General features: G+C 43.8%; 1 protein-coding gene across 2 annotated transcripts in view; it reads right to left on the bottom strand.

Moving 5' to 3' along the window:
• Positions 1-18,983, bottom strand: part of MROH1 (maestro heat like repeat family member 1) — a 2,449,684-nt gene that overhangs the window by 1,719,760 nt on the left and 710,941 nt on the right. For both annotated transcript variants that reach the window (XM_044067698.1, XM_044067696.1), the window contains exon 10: positions 17,702-17,815. In XM_044067698.1, coding sequence (XP_043923633.1) covers positions 17,702-17,815 — 114 coding nt within the window. The remainder of the gene's footprint in view (positions 1-17,701; positions 17,816-18,983) is intronic.

The raw sequence follows: 18,983 nt of genomic DNA on the forward strand, positions 1-18,983 counted from the left end.
TTTGCTTCTTTAGACATAGCCTAACTGGTGAACACAAACACACACTCAAACACACCAGTTATACCCTGTCAAAAAACACAATTATAGTAAAAATATACTAAAGATAAGTACAATAAGCAGTAGTACTCTACACAAACACTCCCTAGGGAAGGGAAGGCCTAAGGCCCAAGGGAAGAACTAAAAGTTCTTTTGACAAGAAACGGGAAGAAAATAGGTTCGGGGATAGAGTTTTAATGAACTACACTAATTTAGGAATAATTAAACTAAAAAAGGGGAAACAAGAGTAACTTTTATAGAAAAAGCTAAAACTTACCAGGAACCGGTAGAAAAACCAACCTCGAAGCTGTAGCGGCAAACGAGATCTGAGGTAACTCTCGCCTAGCATTGTGGGATATAAGGGGAGCCTCGAGCCGGTGGAACCAACTCTCGAGCTTTAGAGTGGCCGAGTCGGAGCCGAGGTCGGCTCCGAACCCATCCAGCAAGAATGAAGGCGAGACAGACAACTTAACATCAGTAGTTATAAAAATGTGAAAGCATCCACCACGAATCCGTCAGCAAAACACAGGATACAGCTAGTCCCAAATGAAGTCCATTGACAATCGTTTAAAAACAGCAAAAACTTTTATTCAGTGACAAAAAATGAGCGCTTTCGCATAGCCAAGCTATGCTTCTTCAGATATCAATTAAGAATAAAATATCTAGTACCTATATAGTGCTTTTTGGCGGGCTCATTAAACATACAAATTCCTAATAACCAACTATTAATTAGTTGTCATGGAGACAAGAAACAAATTTAAAAACAGTAGAAACTATATACATCGCCTAAAACTATGCATGTAAATATTGCACATAGCAATTTAATCATAGATCGTGTAGTCGATCATCTTAAACAACAATAGTAGTCTAGAGAAACTCCAAGAACATCCTAGAGCCTCAAATATACTTTTAAATCTGTGTTATGTGAACCTTCACTCTCAACAGGCGTAGCAGCCGTTACTATATCGAGCAAGGCAAAACTAAGTAAAATGACTCACTACGCTTTAACATGGATTAACATTAGTAAATATAAAAAACGTTAAATATCCATGACCAAAGGTACTCATAAACACCACAGTGCTGTAACTCACATTTATGTCATTAAAACATTCCCCGATCCAAAGCCTTGAGTATAATACAGGCCGGTTTCACATTATGTAAAAAATATATACATCCAAAAGCCCTCGTAGCTATACGAAGAGTCAAGTGCTTTGGACGATCTGAAAGAAAACTTGAAGAAGACAAAGCTTCTTCTGGGTCCTAGTACCTAAAGCGTATCTTTCTTTACAAACATAGGGCTATAATTTTAGATTCCCTACTTAAGTTATATAAAGCTTAGTCATTTCAAAGGACAAAGCAGTAGTTCATGTAAAATACATAACTAAATATTTCTCTTCCGTAAATGTTGAGAAACCTTGAATTAAATAACATCGCTCATAAAAATAAAAATATATAAAATAAATGTATACATATATAAACATGATAACATAAATATAAGTTAATAACAACCTCTATACATAGCAAATAAACTGCAAACATCCCGAACATCGAAATATGGCACACGCTCATGTAGATATATTGAGTGATCAAACCTACATTTATAAATGAATGAAAATGTACCAAATCAACACCGGTACAACCACAGGGCAGTATACCTGCTATAGCACATCAAAATGTGTGTATGAAGCACAAGCCTTCATGCTACACTATAAATACCTTATATTACAAAGGAGAAAATATTGTATGTATGGAAACTATGATATAGGAGGTTTCCATTTATAGAGTAAAGGTGCTAAGTCACAATACTGCAAGACAACTAGATAACCCTTCTAAAGTAGGGGCAATGTCCATACTAAAAAACAAACCAATACGTAATACATGATGCATAATATATAAACCTCAAAGAAGTGGATACTGAGGGAGTATGAAGTGCCCTCACCCATGGCTAAAGAACAGACAATACCAGACATTTAAATGGAAATTAAAACTATCATTACCAGATAGTGGAGTAATTAAAAGACCCTATACATGGATGGACCAAATAATATAATGTACACCATTAAGCCCAAGGCCTAGAGACCTATTACTCAATACTACCTGCGTTCTAAAAGTACCGGTTTTGAAGGTATGGAGCTATTCAGGCCAGGGGGAAGATGTGCTGCTAGCTTAAGTATCCAGTGTAACTCAGCCTTTGCTAGCATGTGTTCAATATTACCTCCCCTTGCAGTGGATCTAACAATTTGTAGGACCCTAAAAACAAAGCAATGGGAGGGGTGATCTTGTGTATGCCTAGCCAAGGCATTGGTCTCCTCTTGCCTTCTAATTTCATAGAGATGGTCATAAATGCGATCACGCAGTCTCCTTTTGGTTAAGCCTACGTAAAAAGCTGAACAAAGAAGGCAAGTGGCCAAATAGATAACGTTACTAGTATTGCAATCCGCATAAAATTTAGGTTTAAAAATTATATCCATATGTGGATGCTTAAATTCCTGCATTTTACTTAGGCTATTACACCTAGGACAATGTAAACATGGGTAAGTCCCTTTAGTTACTATACCACCCAAAAGCAACCCAATAGGTTTGCTTACATTGGTGATATGTTGGTCATTACAAAGTTGTTTCTTTAGGTTATCACTGTTTTTATAACAGAACCTAGGTGTAAGACCTACTATATCCTTGATCTGCTTATTCACAGTGAGAACATTCCAATTTTTTCTGATGATACCTCTAATACTTTCAACTTCATTGGTATATTTAATCACATATTGTAAAGTACTATCACTAGGAGCCAAACCCACATGTATTCTGTTTCTAAACCCATGCGTCGTATGTAATTCACCAGAAGTGACTATATCTATGTCACCAATGATATTCCTTCTGGTTTCTCTGACCATCATCATGTCATAGCCCCTTTCCTTAAATAAGTACTCTAACTTGGTAGATTCCTCTTGTAGATCTTTCATGTTTTGACAAAGTCTAGATATCCTGATAAACTGACTGGTTACTATCCCACGAAATGTATATGCTGGATGCATACTATCAGCAGCAAGCAGTGCATTTCTCCAGGCAGCTTTTCTAAACAGGGTAGTAGTAATGTACCCTTCATCAGTCAACCGTATTGTGACATCTAGGAAGTTTACATGGTAATGTGAACTGTCTACCGTGAATTTAAGAAAATTAGTGGTGGTATGTAGATGTTCCAAAAATGTTGAAAAATCTGAACTAGATCCTTCCCAAAATAGGAGAATGTCATCCACAAATCTTTTATAGTATTTAACTTGACTAAAGGAAGTATGACCAAACAGAAACTGCTTCTCCCACCAATATACTACGAGGTTAGCGTATGTATTGGCACAGGGGGTCCCCATAGCTACCCCCCATGCCTGCAAGAAGTACTCATCACCAAACATAAAGATATTATTATTAAGAACTATATCTAACAGTTGTGTAACCAGAATAATTCTATCATTGGAGAATTGAGTTTCACTATGTAATAATTCTCTGATGTATTGGATGCCTACATCATTGGGGATAGAAGTAAAAAGTTTCTCAACATCCATAGTTACAAGTAGATAACATTCCCTAGGTTTCTCCAAATGTACACTTTTCAGAGTCTCAAGTAATTGGTAGGTGTCCCTAAGAATATTATTACAACTATCTACCACTGGGCGTAAAATACTCTCTAAGAAGGTGGATATATGAGCCGTGACCCAACTCCCTCCTGCTACAATGGGTCTCATTGGAATAGGCCAAGTCTCCTTATGGACCTTCGGGAGGCCTTTAAGAATGGGAATAATCGGGTCAGTTTGCAACAAGTACTCATACATCTCTATACTGATCTGCCTGCATAGCAGTAGATCATAGATGTTATCCTTAACAGTGTTGATAATAGTAGAGACCTGGTTTATAGAGATGCGTGTGTAGGTATTATGATCAGATAGCAGTTCAAACATGCATCTCTTATATTCCTCTGAATCCATTAATACTACCCCCCCCCTTTATCTGCAGGTTTCACAACCAACTTATCATTACCTTTAAGCCAAGATAAAGCATAATTTTCTTCTTTATTGAGGTTATAAAACCTCCCTTTCCTGCTATGTTTTGAGGAAAACAATACATATAGATCATTTTCACACAAATCCAAAAAACATTGTACCATCGGTTGTAATGGGGGTGAGAAAGTACTCTTTTTCTTAAACACATTTAGTGGTTCAGTTGAATTAGTGTTACAATCATTGTTGGCAAAAAAGAGCTTAAGACAAACACGTCTACAAAAAAGTCTTAAGTCCAATAGTGTATCTTCTAAAGATGCCCTTGTACCAGGAATAAAGGAGAGACCTCTGTTGAGAAGGCTGAATACAGCTGGATCAATAGCAGTGTTAGAAAAATTAAACACCAAAGTCAGTACCTTGTCCTTCTGTTGGGCATATTTCGTTCGACAGAGTATTTGCGTTTTCTTGCTCCCCTGCTGCTGGACCGCCCCCTTCCTTGTGGGGTGAACTTCCGTTGGTAGGGTAAAAAAGGGGGATTCTGCATATCTTTCACATTCTTACTTTTGGATATAGCTCCTGTATGGTGATGACTTTGCAGGGCTTCCTGATTCGGTGGTGGTGTATCCATACTCTGGATCTCAATGGGGTCCAAGTCCCGAACTCTGCTAGAAACAGTAGCTGTCTGCACCGTAGGATGGACATCTAAAGATGGTGGTAATGAATCATTAACAGCCTCTAAAGCAACATTAGCATGTACACGATCGGTTGTATTACGGGAGGCATTGGCTTGTTCACCCTGATGTCTAGGCCACACAAACACTTGACCATTTTGAAAGTCAGTATGGTCTCTTTTTAATTTATATTGCTTGGTTCTGCTCAACCTTTCACCAAAAGTTTTAACATGTGTTAAAACTGCAAATAATTTCTCATTGCAATAATCAGAAGTATAATTATCAAGAATGTACTGATATAAAATGTCTGTTTTATTCCGAAGTTCAGTCTCCAGTGGTGAAAAATAGGACAATAAAAGTCTCACGTAATCAAACCCAAGATTAATGTTCAAGTCCTGCCATTGTTTTAAAAGAGACGGATGGGAGTCCCCATACGTAGGCATGCAGAATACCCGCATGCCTCTGGGGACTACCTTATAATGCAGGCACGCTTCTAGGTGTAGTCTTTGCCACAAATATCTTTGTAGTTGGTAAAGGTTATTTTCTAACATTCTCAGTTGATCATGAAACTCTTGTAAATTTTCACCAGTATCAGTAACATTTCTTAAAGTTGATGCCTCATTCAAATCCAGTGACAATAAAGGGTTGAGATCTTGTACAAACAGACCTGTCCATAAACGAGACGTCTCCCTCGACCCTGGAGTGGAAGCATTCCCAACATTTAGAGTATCCATCGTGGGCGTAGAGTAGTAGACAAAAAGCAGAATGAATGTAACAGTACCAAGAATACTACTCACAGCTAAAGGTGCTTTCACCAAACAGAAAAAGTAGTTATAAAAATGTGAAAGCATCCACCACGAATCCGTCAGCAAAACACAGGATACAGCTAGTCCCAAATGAAGTCCATTGACAATCGTTTAAAAACAGCAAAAACTTTTATTCAGTGACAAAAAATGAGCGCTTTCGCATAGCCAAGCTATGCTTCTTCAGATATCAATTAAGAATAAAATATCTAGTACCTATATAGTGCTTTTTGGCGGGCTCATTAAACATACAAATTCCTAATAACCAACTAGTTGTATCACAAAAAACAGTAAAGGTTGTAAAAAATTATACTTAGCCAGAGCTAGCAGAACGAGCACCCGATCTTGTTTAGCGGCAAACATCTGAGAGATGTTTCTATGGCATGCTGGGATAGGGTTTAGCCATGAGCTATTGGAAGACCTCGAACTTGCATACAAGGCCGAGCTGGATTAGAGGATCAGATCCAAACCCATCCTGGTAAGAATGAAGGCGAGATCGGACAACACATCAAAAAATATTTAAAAGACCTCCACTGCTTTATCTGTTTTTACATCCTCTACCATTTCTCATTCCTTAATGTTTTCAATTCAAAATGCACAAACTTCACACTAGCTATGTAATACGCCATGACAGGGTAGTGGGCAATTCACATTAACCCCATGGGAGAGTCCTGCTTTATTCAATTGGGCTGGGCCCTCATGGTAAATTCCTCTCACTCAGTGACACAATGCACTGTTTAAGAAGAAAGAACAACTTCTTGCCAACACGCGATACCCTGACAGTCTGCAGTAAATCATAAGCAAAAAGGCATGATATGACATGTGTTCCAAATGTTCCATATAGCCATCACATATCCAATCAGTCTACCCTTAACATGATGAGCATGACTTCCAACTTGCTGTACAATCCTGAGTTTGTGTTTATAACGTATGTCACTACACATACACTAGCTGCTCTTCCTTCTGGTATCTCCATTATTCACTGATGGGATAGTGCCCAGCAGATTTAAATCCCTTTATGAAATGGTACAGATTCCTGCTGAGGGTACTAACACCTTCAACTTCAGTCTGGGAGCAAGAAACAATCTGCAGGCTACTTCTGACATTTGATCCACTAATGGAGATGTTATCATTTAAAAGCTCACCAATCTTCTCCAACTCTGTGCTCACTCATCCAAAAAGGTTAACTTAGGGCAATTTCACCATCTGCATCAATAATGAACCTGTGGCTTTTTACAAAAATTAGTTATGAATGACTCTGTAATTTGTTCAGGAAGACGGTTCTAACCATTACAAGACAGCACCTATTGCCCAAATAGATGAGTCACCTTTGAATTGTTGGAAGAGCCTGTTTATTCCTCAAGCCACCATCCGCTCCACTTCAGCCTGGAACTGACAGTAGAAAAGTCACCTTTTCCTAGCTGGCCGAGTATAAGTGTTCATGTAATGTTATGGGTAGTGACCCTGTCCTTGTAGCTGAACAGTCCCTCAGGAGTACACCACATCAAATCCTATGTAACTGGTGCCAGCCTATACTAAGTCACTCATTCATGCACTGCAGCATCTTGCATGTCATGATGAATGCCCACTTTCAAAAGGAATGTGTGCTAGCTGACTGCATCTTTTCTGATTCTTGCTTTAACCCATTAATTCAGGACTTCCCTTCTCCTCAACCAACCCTCTGAGATACCTGAAGCTATAAACCAGTTCCACCATTTTCTCTTCTATCTCAGTTTCCAGTTTATTTTGATTTTAGGTTCATAGGTTCGTACGTAACTACTAGGCTATCAGCCCTGGGGCCTATATAAGCCTAGCCAAAAAGGTTCCCTGGATTTCGCCACCCAAGAAAATTATTTTCCTGTGCCCCTGTCAAGCAGTGCCGCAGAAGTGATCCCCGGGGTTGTTGTGTGTTGGTGTCGGCACAGCGAAACTCCGGTCCGCTAATGACTGGCAGTAGATTTTTTTTTACATGCCGAGTTGCCAGCTCTGACGCACAACCTTCAACGAAGGTATTCCCATTCACACATGTCTCCACACAGAAGACAATCTAGCTGAGAATCGAACAGGACAGCATCTTACTGTAAGGTGACAACACCACCACCGCAGTAGAAGTGATCCTGGGGTAAATTTTCTATTTCCCATCCACTCGTCAAGATTTTTCTTAAAGAGGGCCAATGAGGAGCTTTGCTTGACATAAATGGGTAGTTTGTTCCAGAGTATGGGAAGTTTCTGGGACAGGAATCTATCCCTCCAGCATGTTCTTGTTCATTGTGGTGACAAGGCTTAGGTCCTTGGAGCGTGTAGTTTGGAGAAATTGGGATTTCTTTAATTGTAGCATGTCCAACAGCTCTGGGTTTGACATAGCTTTGTATGTTAGGGAGAAATTGTCTCTGATGAGGTGATATGCGAAGGAGTACAGCTGGAGTTTTTTGAGACGGTCTGCGTATGGCAGCTGTTTGAGGCCAGTAATCCTCTTAGTGAGGTACTTCTGTGGCCTGTCCAATTGTTGTAGGTGTCGTGTGAGATGCATGCCAAATAGGGCATTGTACTCTCTAATGGGTCTGATGAGGGATGAGTAGAGAGGAACAATGACCTCCTTTTTTCTATAGGAGAACTCCTTTTGTGATGAGGTGTGCCATGCAGAAGGAGTTCCTGACTACTGTGGCGATGTGGTTATCAAAGAAGAGACTACTGTCCACCTGTGTCCCAAGGACTCTGATCACATTTTCAGTGTTTAGTGAGCTACCGCGCCTATGTGATAGCTAAGGGGTACAGAGTTTTTCCCAAAGAGGATGACAATGCACTTCTTGGCATTGAGCTTGAGACACCAGGCATCTGTCTCTATGAGGCCCTTTTGTAGAATGTCTACATTATTAGGTGATTCTATTAAGGCTCCAAGTTTGCAGTCATCTACAAACTTTGTTAGCCAAAGACCTTCTGTGTTGCCCTGCACTTCAGAGAAGTAGATTCAGAACAGGAGAGGACCCAGGACCAAACCCCTGTGGTACTCCACTTGTCATTGGTTTGAAGTCGGAGTTGGAGTTGGCTAATTTTACTGTGTGGGTTCTGTCAGTGAGCCAGTTGGCCACCCATCTTGTGATATAGGGATTTATGCCCAATTTAGTGAGTTTATCCATAACTCCAGAGTGGGGGATGGTATCAAAAGCCTTGGTGAGGTCAAGATAGCCTGTGTGCACTACCTTGCCATCGTCTACGGCTACGGCTCTAGTGACTGCTTCAAAAAAGTCAATCAGGTTTAGTAGACATGCTCTACCTTTTACAAACTCAAACTGAGTGGGGTCCAGGATTTGGAGGTCACCTATGTCTTTGTTTATAAGCTCCAAGATGATGCATTCTATGGCCTTGCAGACCAGGCTCGTCAGGCTAATGGGGTGGTAGTTTCCGAGGTCCATGGTGGGACCCACTTTGTGGAGTGGGATAACTGTCACTGTGCGCCATTCAGTAGGCACACAGCCTGAGGTGAGGCTATGATTGAACATGGTACTTAGGTGGGGTGCCAGTTCGTTCTGTAGTTCGGAAGATACGCAGCCTGGGATGTTGTCTGGTCCCATGGATGCTGTGTTCTTGGCTTTGGAGAGTGCGGTCTTTACTTGTTCATCCGTGATTACAGGGGCTTTGCATTCTTCTGGTATTAAGATGGGCCCTTTGGAGGAGGGGTTTAAGTTAGCACTGAACCTACCTGCCAGGATGTTGGCAATATCAGTTGGTTCTGTACATTTCATGCCATTGTGCTGTAGCTCAGAGCAGATCTGAGTGTCGCCATTGAGATTCTTGACACAGCTGGCATAGAATAGGTTCATAGGTGTGTACTAGGCTAATGGCCCTGGAGCCTTTACAAACCTAGCCCACAGGATTACTCTGGCATCGTGCCACCCAACCTTAGTTCCCAGTGACTCTGTTGAGTACAACCACTGGAGTGATCCCTGGACTGAATTTTCTATTTCCCATCCACTCATCAAGATTTTTCTTGAAGAGGGTCAGTGAGGTGCTCTGTTTGACATGTATGGGTAGTCTATTCCATAGCATGGGCAGTCTCTGGGTTATGAACCTGTCCCTCCAGCATGTTCTGTTGACTGTGGTAATGAGGTTGAGGTCTCTGGAGCATTCCCCATTTGCTGCCATAACGGTCATGTTTACATTCACTTTCATTCAGCATGCTTTAAGTGTTGCATTCCATTTCCCTATCATTTGCAGACATTCTTGTTCAGAGTCTGCTTGCAATGCCATATCATCTGCATGCAAAGATTTGTTGATCTCTCCCCTCCAACCTGTTTGTTAAACTAGTCCACCACCAGTATGAACAGCAGTGGAGAACCCTGATGTATACACACTCACCAAGGGAAACCCTCCAAGAGTCTCATAACTCTCCTGTGGAATTCACTACCAGGGTAGCTTCAGAAATGCACACTACTGCATCTTCAGAGTGTCCCGAAAAAAAAGAAGTCGTGTTCTTACCACAACTTCCATCTGAGTAGTAGACTTCATTCTTCTGCACATATGGGTATACGGATCCGAGCCAGCAAAACTTTTCAAGCATCAGCTCCGAGCTCCTCTCTTACCTATATTACATCACGTCCTCCTATCTAGCCCCAGATCGAGTTTGCTGACACTAAGTGGCAACATAACCACAATCCTAAACAAGAAAAACCTGAAATGTGAGGGGGATGGAGGGAGGGAAGGTGAAGAAGAATGAAGTCTACTACTCAGATGGAACGTTATGGTAAGAACATAACTTCTTTATCTAAAGTAGTTGACTTAATTCATTCTGCACATATGGGACAGAGTCTCCAGCTACTGGTATTCCTGAGAGGCCCTTATGGAAGGATATTTCTGAGCACCGCAGAGCCAAAGGATGCTCTCCCTCTAGAAATAAGATCCAATTTATAATGAGAGATGAATGTGTGCGAATTGGCCCAAGTTGCTGCTGCACAGATATCGTCTAACAGAACTCTTGACCAGAAAGCTGCAGAAGTAGCCATTGCTCTAGTGGAATGAGCCTTCAATACACCAGGAGGAGATAAACATTTGCCCTTATAAACCTGTGCAATACAAAGAGAGATCCACCTTGCTAAGGACACTTTTGAAACTGCTTTGCCCAAAAATGGTTTTGAAAAAGAGACAAACAATTGATCCGACTTCCTGAAGGGTTTCATCCTATGGAGGTAAAAATGAAGCCGTCTATGGACATCCAATAAATGAAGCTTACGTTCACCTCTATTTTGGAAATTTGGTAAGAAGACTGGCAAATTTATAGACTGATTAATATTGGCTGCTGAGGACACCTTGGGAAGAAAGGAAGGGTTCGTACGCAGCAAAACCCTATCCTTGTGGAAAACCAAATAGGAGGTCAAGGAGGATAAGGCCTGCAACTCTGAAACTCTCTTGGCTGACGTGATGGCGACCAAGAAGGCCGTCTTCCATGACAAAAACTTCATCGGAACTGAACCGGCTGGCTCGAAGGGGCGAGAGGTCAAGGCCTGAAGGACTAAAGTCAGATCCCAGGGGGGGCACCGTTTCTTTAACTGGTGGTCGCAATAAAAAAGTGCCCTTCAGGAAAGCTTTACACAATTTGGCAGAAGCCAGCGCAAACTTATTTTCACCCACATGAAAATTAGAGATGGCAGCCAGCTGAACCTTAATGGTAGAAGCACTTGCGCCTGATCGAAAAAGATCGGCCAGAAAATCCAGTATGACCAGAACGGGGGCTGTAAACGGGTTCAGATTGCACTGAGAGGCCCAAATACAAAAACATCTCCACTTGCTATTGTAGAGTTTCCTAGTGGAGGCTTTAAGAGAAGCTACCAGAATATTCTTAACAGGGGACGAAAGTCCGGGAGTCCTGATGATCATGGGAACTGGAGCAGCCACGCCGTCAGCTTGAGACTGTCCAGATTGGGCAGGGGCAAGCCCGATGGGTGAGAAATCAGATCCGGGCCTGAATCTAGAGACCATGGAGGAGCCAACAGGTGAGACCATAGGAAGGGAAACCACACTTGACGCAGCCAGAAGGGAGCTATGAGAATGACTTTGCACTGCAGCCGGCAAGCTCTCTGAAGGAACTTCGGAATAAGAGGTAAAGTGGGATAAGCATACAGTAGCCCGGGAGGCCAAGCATGGACCAGAGCGTCTCTGGGGACCTCCCCGGAGGGGGGATCAGAGCGAAGAAGTTGCTGCACTTCACACTGGAAGGAGATGTGAAGAGATCACAGCAAGGTTGACCCCAAACACGGAAGATCTTCTCCGCCACTGACTGTTTCAAAGACCACTCGTAAGGCAGAAGGATTGCCCTGCTGAGACTGTCCGCTAGAATGCTGGAGCATCCCGGGATGTGCATTGCTATGAGAAACTGGCTGGTGGATATGGCCCACTCCCAAACCCTCATGGCCTTGCGACAAAGGGGGTAGGATTGGGTTCCTCCCTGTTTGTTTATATACCAGACTACAGACATGTTGTCTGACGGAATCGCTACCATCCCCGGAGGTAGGACAGGGCGGAAGGCTCTCAACGCTAAAAGCACTGTCCTCATCTCCAGGACACTGATGTGTAGCTTGGTCTCTGGAGGGGACCATGTGCCCTGGACCATTCTTCCCAGGAAGTGCCCCCCCCCCACCCGAGCTGGGAAGCGTCTGTGGTCATTGTGGCTTGAGCTGGAGGGGCTAGAAAGCTGCGCCTCGCGAAAATGTCCGCTGATTGAAGCCACCACTGGGGTGACGTTCTGCATGTCCGATTGATGCGGATGTAGAAATTCATCGGAAGGTCTAGCCAGGACCATAGAACTGCTAGATTCCACTGAAGGACTCTCATGTTAAGACATGCAAGAGGGAGAATAGAGATTGCGGCTGCCATCAAACCCAGAGCCCTGAGAAAATCAGCTGCTGTGACTACAGAGTGATCCAAGATAGCCGATACATGGAGTCTGAGATTTTCTATCCTTTCCGGGGTGAGAAAAATCTTTGAAAGAATCGAATCCAACCATGCCCCGATGAAGTCTATGATCTGAACCGGAGCCAGGTGGGACTTGTTGATGTTGATCGTGATGCCTAACTTGTGAGCCAGACCGAGGAAGTAGTGCAGGGCCTGACACAAGAGATGTTTGGTGGATGCAGCGAAGAGCCAGTCGTCTAGGTAGGGGAATACCTGAATGCCCTGAAGTCTCAGGTGAGCCGCTACGACCACTATAACCTTGGTGAACACCCTGGGGGCTGTGGTGAGACCAAAGTGTAGGGCCCTGAACTGAAAGTGACTGGCCCCTAGCCAGAAGCGTAGAAACCTCCTGGAGCTCCCATGCAACTCGATGTGATAGTAAGTGTCCTGCAGGTCTAACGAGCACATCAAGTCGCATTCTCTCAGAAACGGTAGAATGGACTGTAGAGTGACCATCTGGAATTTTTGTTTCTCTACTGACAGGTTGAGGATAGACAGTTCCAGAATGGGCCTGAGGTCCTCCATCTTCTTTGGCACTAAAAAGAACCTGGAGTAGATGCCTGATCCGGATTGATCTTGGAGGACTGGCTCAATGGCTCGTTTTTGTAGCAGCTTCGAAACCTCTAATGCTGCAGCCTCCTTGTGAGAGGGTGGAACATCTGGAAGGCGTGCTGGAGTTATGGGACATGAAATGAAGAGGATAAAATATTCTCTGGATATGATGTTTAACACACAGCGGTCTGCAGTAATGGACTCCCATGCCGTTGGATGTAAGGAAAATCTTCTGCCAACTGCCTCCAGAGTAGAGCAGTCGGGCTACCCCTCAGAGGTTGCTGTGCAGGTCTGTCGGAAAAAGGTTCCCTAGACCCGAAGTTTTTGGGACCCCCTCTGCCTCTGGGACGGCGTCAGTCTTGTCCCCCTATGCCTCTGCGGGATGAATATTCCTGAGTGTCACGAAAGGACCGTGATTCCCGGAACCACATCTTCTTTTGCCCCTTTTGGTTCCTGGAATAGGACCTCTGGGGTTTAGAGAAGCGGATTCCGACGGCTGACAAAGTCTTTCCATCCTTTTCACTCTGGGTTAGAGTGTCAAGTACAGTCTTCCCAAAGAGAGATGATGCATCGAAAGGGGAGTTGATGAAAGACGCCTTAAAGGGGTCCAAAAACTGACACAGCCTGATCCAGGCGTGACGCCTCAAGGCAACGCCTGTACCAGCAGCTCTAGCGGCTCCCTCCGTAGCATGAGAGAGGAGACACATGGAGGTATTTGTCACTGATTTCAGTGTAGTCATCTTCGCAGTGAAAGACTGCTTGTCCTGTTGTGACACAGACTCCGGGGGCGACTCAGTTAGTTCCGATATAAGGTCTCGCTGCAGTCGGATAACATGTGCCAAGTAATTCAGTGCACGAATAGAAAATGTCACTGACGAGTACATGTGCTTCCCAAAGCGATCCATCGATCTGGACTCTGTCTGGTGGATGAATCGAGGAACTCTCCTGTGCCAGTTCCTTCTTTGTGGCAGCTGCAACCACCAAAGCGTCTACCGGGGCTCCTTTGGACCATACCTGCCTGTCTGACAGCGGGGAAAGAATTTTGTCTGCCCTTTTGGGTATAGGCTCTATGGTGTCAGGCTCCTTCCATGCCCTAGTGGTGATGAGGTCCACCAAAGAGTCTGCTGGAGGGAGACCCAGGAAGTAGATGGGCCCACGCCAAATGCCTCCAGGAATACGATCTCATCCGCAGAGGGTTTGTGGGGCTGACCAACCTCCACTTTGGAGGAGGATCTCCATAATGTCTCCGAACGAGACGCCCTCGGTAGGTGATCTGGGGGAACCCTCTCCTTCATCCAAGTCCGTATCAATGGTAATGGACTCAGGAGAGTCCAAGTGCCTCCTCTTACGCTTGCACTTACAAGGTTCCTCTCCAGTGTGGCTCTCTGGAGAGGATTCGTAAGCCTCCGGGGGTTCCCTGAGGGGAACAACCTGGGGTTGCTTCGGCACGAGCTGTCCCTGAGACAGAGTAATGGGAGCAGAATCCAAAATCAGAGGGGTCTGGGTAGGATCCGAGTAGGTGAGCTGTGGTCTCAATCCCTGGGAGAGAACCCTTTCCACTTCCCCGAATGCCGATGGAGAGCACACCTCCATAGAACGTAAGGAAGTGGCTCTCCCCAGCACAGAAGCAGGGATCGGAGCTGACAGAGTGGTAGTCCTGGCACCGAGGATGGGAACCAAAAGAGCGAGATCTCGACCCTCGGGTCAGACTCCCCAACTACGGCTCCGAGTGTCTCCTGCATCTGAGAACAGATCCGAGCAACTCAAGGTGACAGCTGGCGTCGAGGAAACGAGAACCATCGGCACCGACCCAACAGCTCAGAAGGTCTCGGACCTGAGAACCCCGAAGCGTCGGGCTGGATCGGGGAAGGAGCAATAGGGTGGAACATAGTTGAAGAAGGAGGACCCTCTCCAACGGAAGAGGGCCCTGGTAAGACCCCCATCTGAATCTGGTTCTGGATGAACCTCCTCATCAGGCTGTCCATATCCAGGTCGGAGACACTCCGAGTCGACCTGGAGGAAGCGACCGACTCGGGTCTGGGCCCGATCTGAGGGGAGTGCCTCGGCTCCGATGGCTCCGGTGAGAAACGGGGAGAGCAGAGCTAAGGAGAATGAGACCTGGGTGCCATTGAAGAGTGGCTGGAGAAAGACTTCCTGTCCGGAGATCTTTTTCTGGGCCTGTACCTCTCCCTGTGGCGCTTCTCCTTATCCCTTCTGTCCCTACCTCTCTGGGACAACTCCGATGTAGCAGGCCTGGAGGGAGGTTAAGTCCCTGCCTGCACAGTGTCACTGGCTGGAAAGGAAACATAGGCAGACTCTAGGGCAGAAGCTAGTAGCAGACCCTTAGCTACAAGCTTAGCCCGGCGATCCTTCAAAGCCCTAGGGTTAAAGCCTGAACAAATGTCGCAGGATGCAGACAGATGGGCGACCCCTAAACATAGAACACACAGAGTGTGGCCATCGGCTGGTGAGAGCTTGTGACCACACTCTGTGCACTTCTTAAAAAGAACCTTAGGCTGTTCAGCCATAATAGAGACAGTAAAAGCCCTAACGGCCCACTAACACACACACTTAAACAGGGATTGGGCCTAGGTGGGAAACGAGTATCACAAACAAAAAACACTTATAACTTTTTTTTTTTTTTTTTTTTTTTTTTACAACTGACATGACGATCAAACGCGAAGGGAGGAAAAAAGGGAAAGGTATTCACACTCAACTATCACAAAACGACCAAATAACCTTACCACCTTGCTTAGAGCTCAGAGACCACGATGCTGACTCTTAGAGCGGCAAATGAGATCTGGGGCTAGATAGGAGGAAGTGATGCAATATAGGTAAGGGAGGAGCTTGGAGCTCAGAGCTGATGCTTGAAAAGTTTTGCCGGCTCGGATCCGAATCGGATCCGTATACCCATATGTGCAGAATGAATGAAGTCAACTACTTCAGATAAGTACTTTTAATGGAAAGCCTACCAACACTTTAGCAAAGCTTTACTCAATGTGTACTTAAGCTTGTTTGACTATTTGTTGTTTTAAGTATTTTAAATACTGTGTGATAAGGTGCAAGTATGTTAATAAATTTGATTGGGTCTGTCAGTGTCATCCATGTTAGAAACGTGTGGTTTAGACAGTAGACTTGGAAATATTTTTATTTTCCAAAAGCCAAGCTTCGGTTTTCACAACTGCACTTCTAAGACGACGTGAATGAACTTGCATACATAACACTTTCCTACATAATAAACCAATGTGCCCAAAGGTAATGTGAGCAAATGTAATAGGTTGTAAACCATAAGTGAGGTTGAAAAATTACAGCAAGTGGAGCAGGCCTTGTTACAGAATAAAATTAAGACATGTCAAACCACATACTGTCAGTTTCTTATTTCTTATACACTGCAAATTCCGCAGATTACAGGGACTAATGCTACATTGGCATGGCACAAGACATGCATCATACTACACTGGTATGGTACAAGAGATGCATTGCACTACACTGGTATGGTACAAGAGATGCATCGCACTACACTGGTACGGTACAAGAGATCCATCGCACCACACTGGTACGGTACAAGAGATCCATCGCACCACACTGGTACGGTACAAGAGATGCATCGCACTACACTGGTATGGTACAAGAGATGCATCGCACTACACTGGTATGGTACAAGAGATGCATCGCACTACACTGGTACGGTACAAGAGATCCATCATACTACACTGGAACGGTACAAGAGATCCATCATACTACACTGGAACGGTACAAGAGATTCATCATACTACACTGGTATGGTACAAGAGATGCATCATACTACACTGGTACGGTATAAGAGATCCATCATACTACAATGGTACGGTACAAGAGATTCATCATACTACACTGGTATGGTACAAGAGATGCATCATACTACACTGGTATGGTACAAGAGATTCATCATACTACACTGGTATGGTACAAGAGATGCATCATACTACACTGGTACGGTACAAGAGATGCATCGTACTACACTGGTATGGTACAAGAGATGCATTGTACAACACTGGTACGATACAAGAGATCCATCGTACTACACTGGTATGGTACAAGAGATCCATCATACTACACTGGTAAGGTACAAGAGATCCATCATACTACATTGGTAAGGTACAAGAGATGCATCGTACTACACTGGTACGGTACAAGAGATCCATCATACTACACTGGTACGGTACAAGAGATGCATCGTACTACACTGGTATCATACTACACTGGTACGGTACAAGAGATGCATCGTACTACACTGGTACGGTACAAGAGATCCATCATACTACACTGGTATGGTACAAGAGATCCATCATACTACACTGGTACGGTACAAGAGATGCATCGTACTACACTGGTACGGTACAAGAGATCCATCATACTACACTGGTACGGTGCAAGAGATGCATCATACTACACTGGTACGGTACAAGAGATCCATCATACTACACTGGTACGGTACAAGAGATCCATCATACTACATTGGTAAGGTACAAGAGATGCATCGTACTACACTGGTACGGTACAAGAGATCCATCATACTACACTGGTATGGTACAAGAGATTCATCGTACTACACTGGTTCGGTACAAGAGATCCATCATACTACACTGGTACGGTACAAGAGATCCATCATACTACACTAGTACGATACAAAAGCTCTAGCTCTTCCTCTCATCATACTTACTGGCAGAGTTTACAAGGTGCCTCATCACAGCTAAGGATCCCACGCGAAGGCGTTCATTATTGCTGTCTAGCTTTGGCAGAATAAAATTAATCAGGCGGTCTGGAAAGGCTCTGGCTGCAAAAAGGATGAAAAGGTAACAGTTTAATAAAGCAACGTCAACATAACCACAGAAGCTTTAGCAAATCGTAAATCACAAAAGGAAAATGTAGAGAAACAGTGCCAAGTAAAAAATAAAACTGATGCAAAAGAACATGCACTAGTTCTCTCACAATAAGCACAGAACTACAGGAGTTACAAAGAATTAAAAAAAAATCAAGCAAAAGTATAAGAATGCACAAAAACAAAAAAGTGAGTTGAGAGGTTAAGGCAGATAAACACAAATAAGCATAAAGCTACTGCAAGAGGAAGAAAACCAGACACACCATGATAAAGGTGGGAACTAAGGTTGTGTAAAACAAACATGCAAGCATGTGCAGGAACTCCAAGTAATAGAAAACAGTAAACCAGTGTGGTGTAATGCTGCAGTGGGAGAGGTCCTGCCTGCACTGTGGACAAAACTGGGGCCAAAGGAACAGATAAGGGTAGGAATTAAATGAATAGCTTTTCAGATGACTGCCAACTCTTTAGCAGAAGCTGAGGAGTTTGCAGCAAGCAAGCTGGATGGGGAAATGCCAAAAGACAACTGTCCTATGACTCGAGACTCTAGAAAGTGATCGTGCAGGGAAGATATCGAAAGTATTTTTTCACAGAAAGGGTAGTGCTTGATTAAACAATGTTCTTGCAGAGGCTGTGGGATCAAAAAATATGACAGAGTTCAGTAGTGCATCAGACAGGTGTCAGGCTGTTATGCAGGGTGAGGAAGGAACTTTTACAGTATGTAAGAAATAATCCAAGTTGGCAGATCCAATATCTGCCTGCTTTTAAACAGTTTCCTTTAAAACGCAAAGGTACATATAACAATACCTACTGAAGGCAAAGTGGCCTCTGTTAGATCTTAGAGTAATGCCTAATGGTACAGTTTTTGCTAACAGGATAAAAGTTTCACTTGCCCTGAGCTGCTGCATATTTTTGTCTGTAAAGAGTGGGAAGGACAAAGGTTCAAATGACGAATGCTTTCAGACATTTTGGAAAATCATACTACCAGGAATTTGTATACAACTTCTGCTGTATGGAGCCGAGATTGCAGCAGGAACTTCACTGTGATGTGCACTTAACCTGTATAGCCAGCTGAAATGCCTACAATTAGTTGTTAGATGTGAAGTGACATTTGAATAAATACGCA

The sequence above is a fragment of the Protopterus annectens genome, chromosome 3.part1 (assembly GCF_019279795.1).
Source record: "Protopterus annectens isolate FY-2018-M chromosome 3.part1, PAN1.0, whole genome shotgun sequence".
In the NCBI taxonomy this organism is placed as follows: domain Eukaryota; kingdom Metazoa; phylum Chordata; order Ceratodontiformes; family Protopteridae; genus Protopterus; species Protopterus annectens.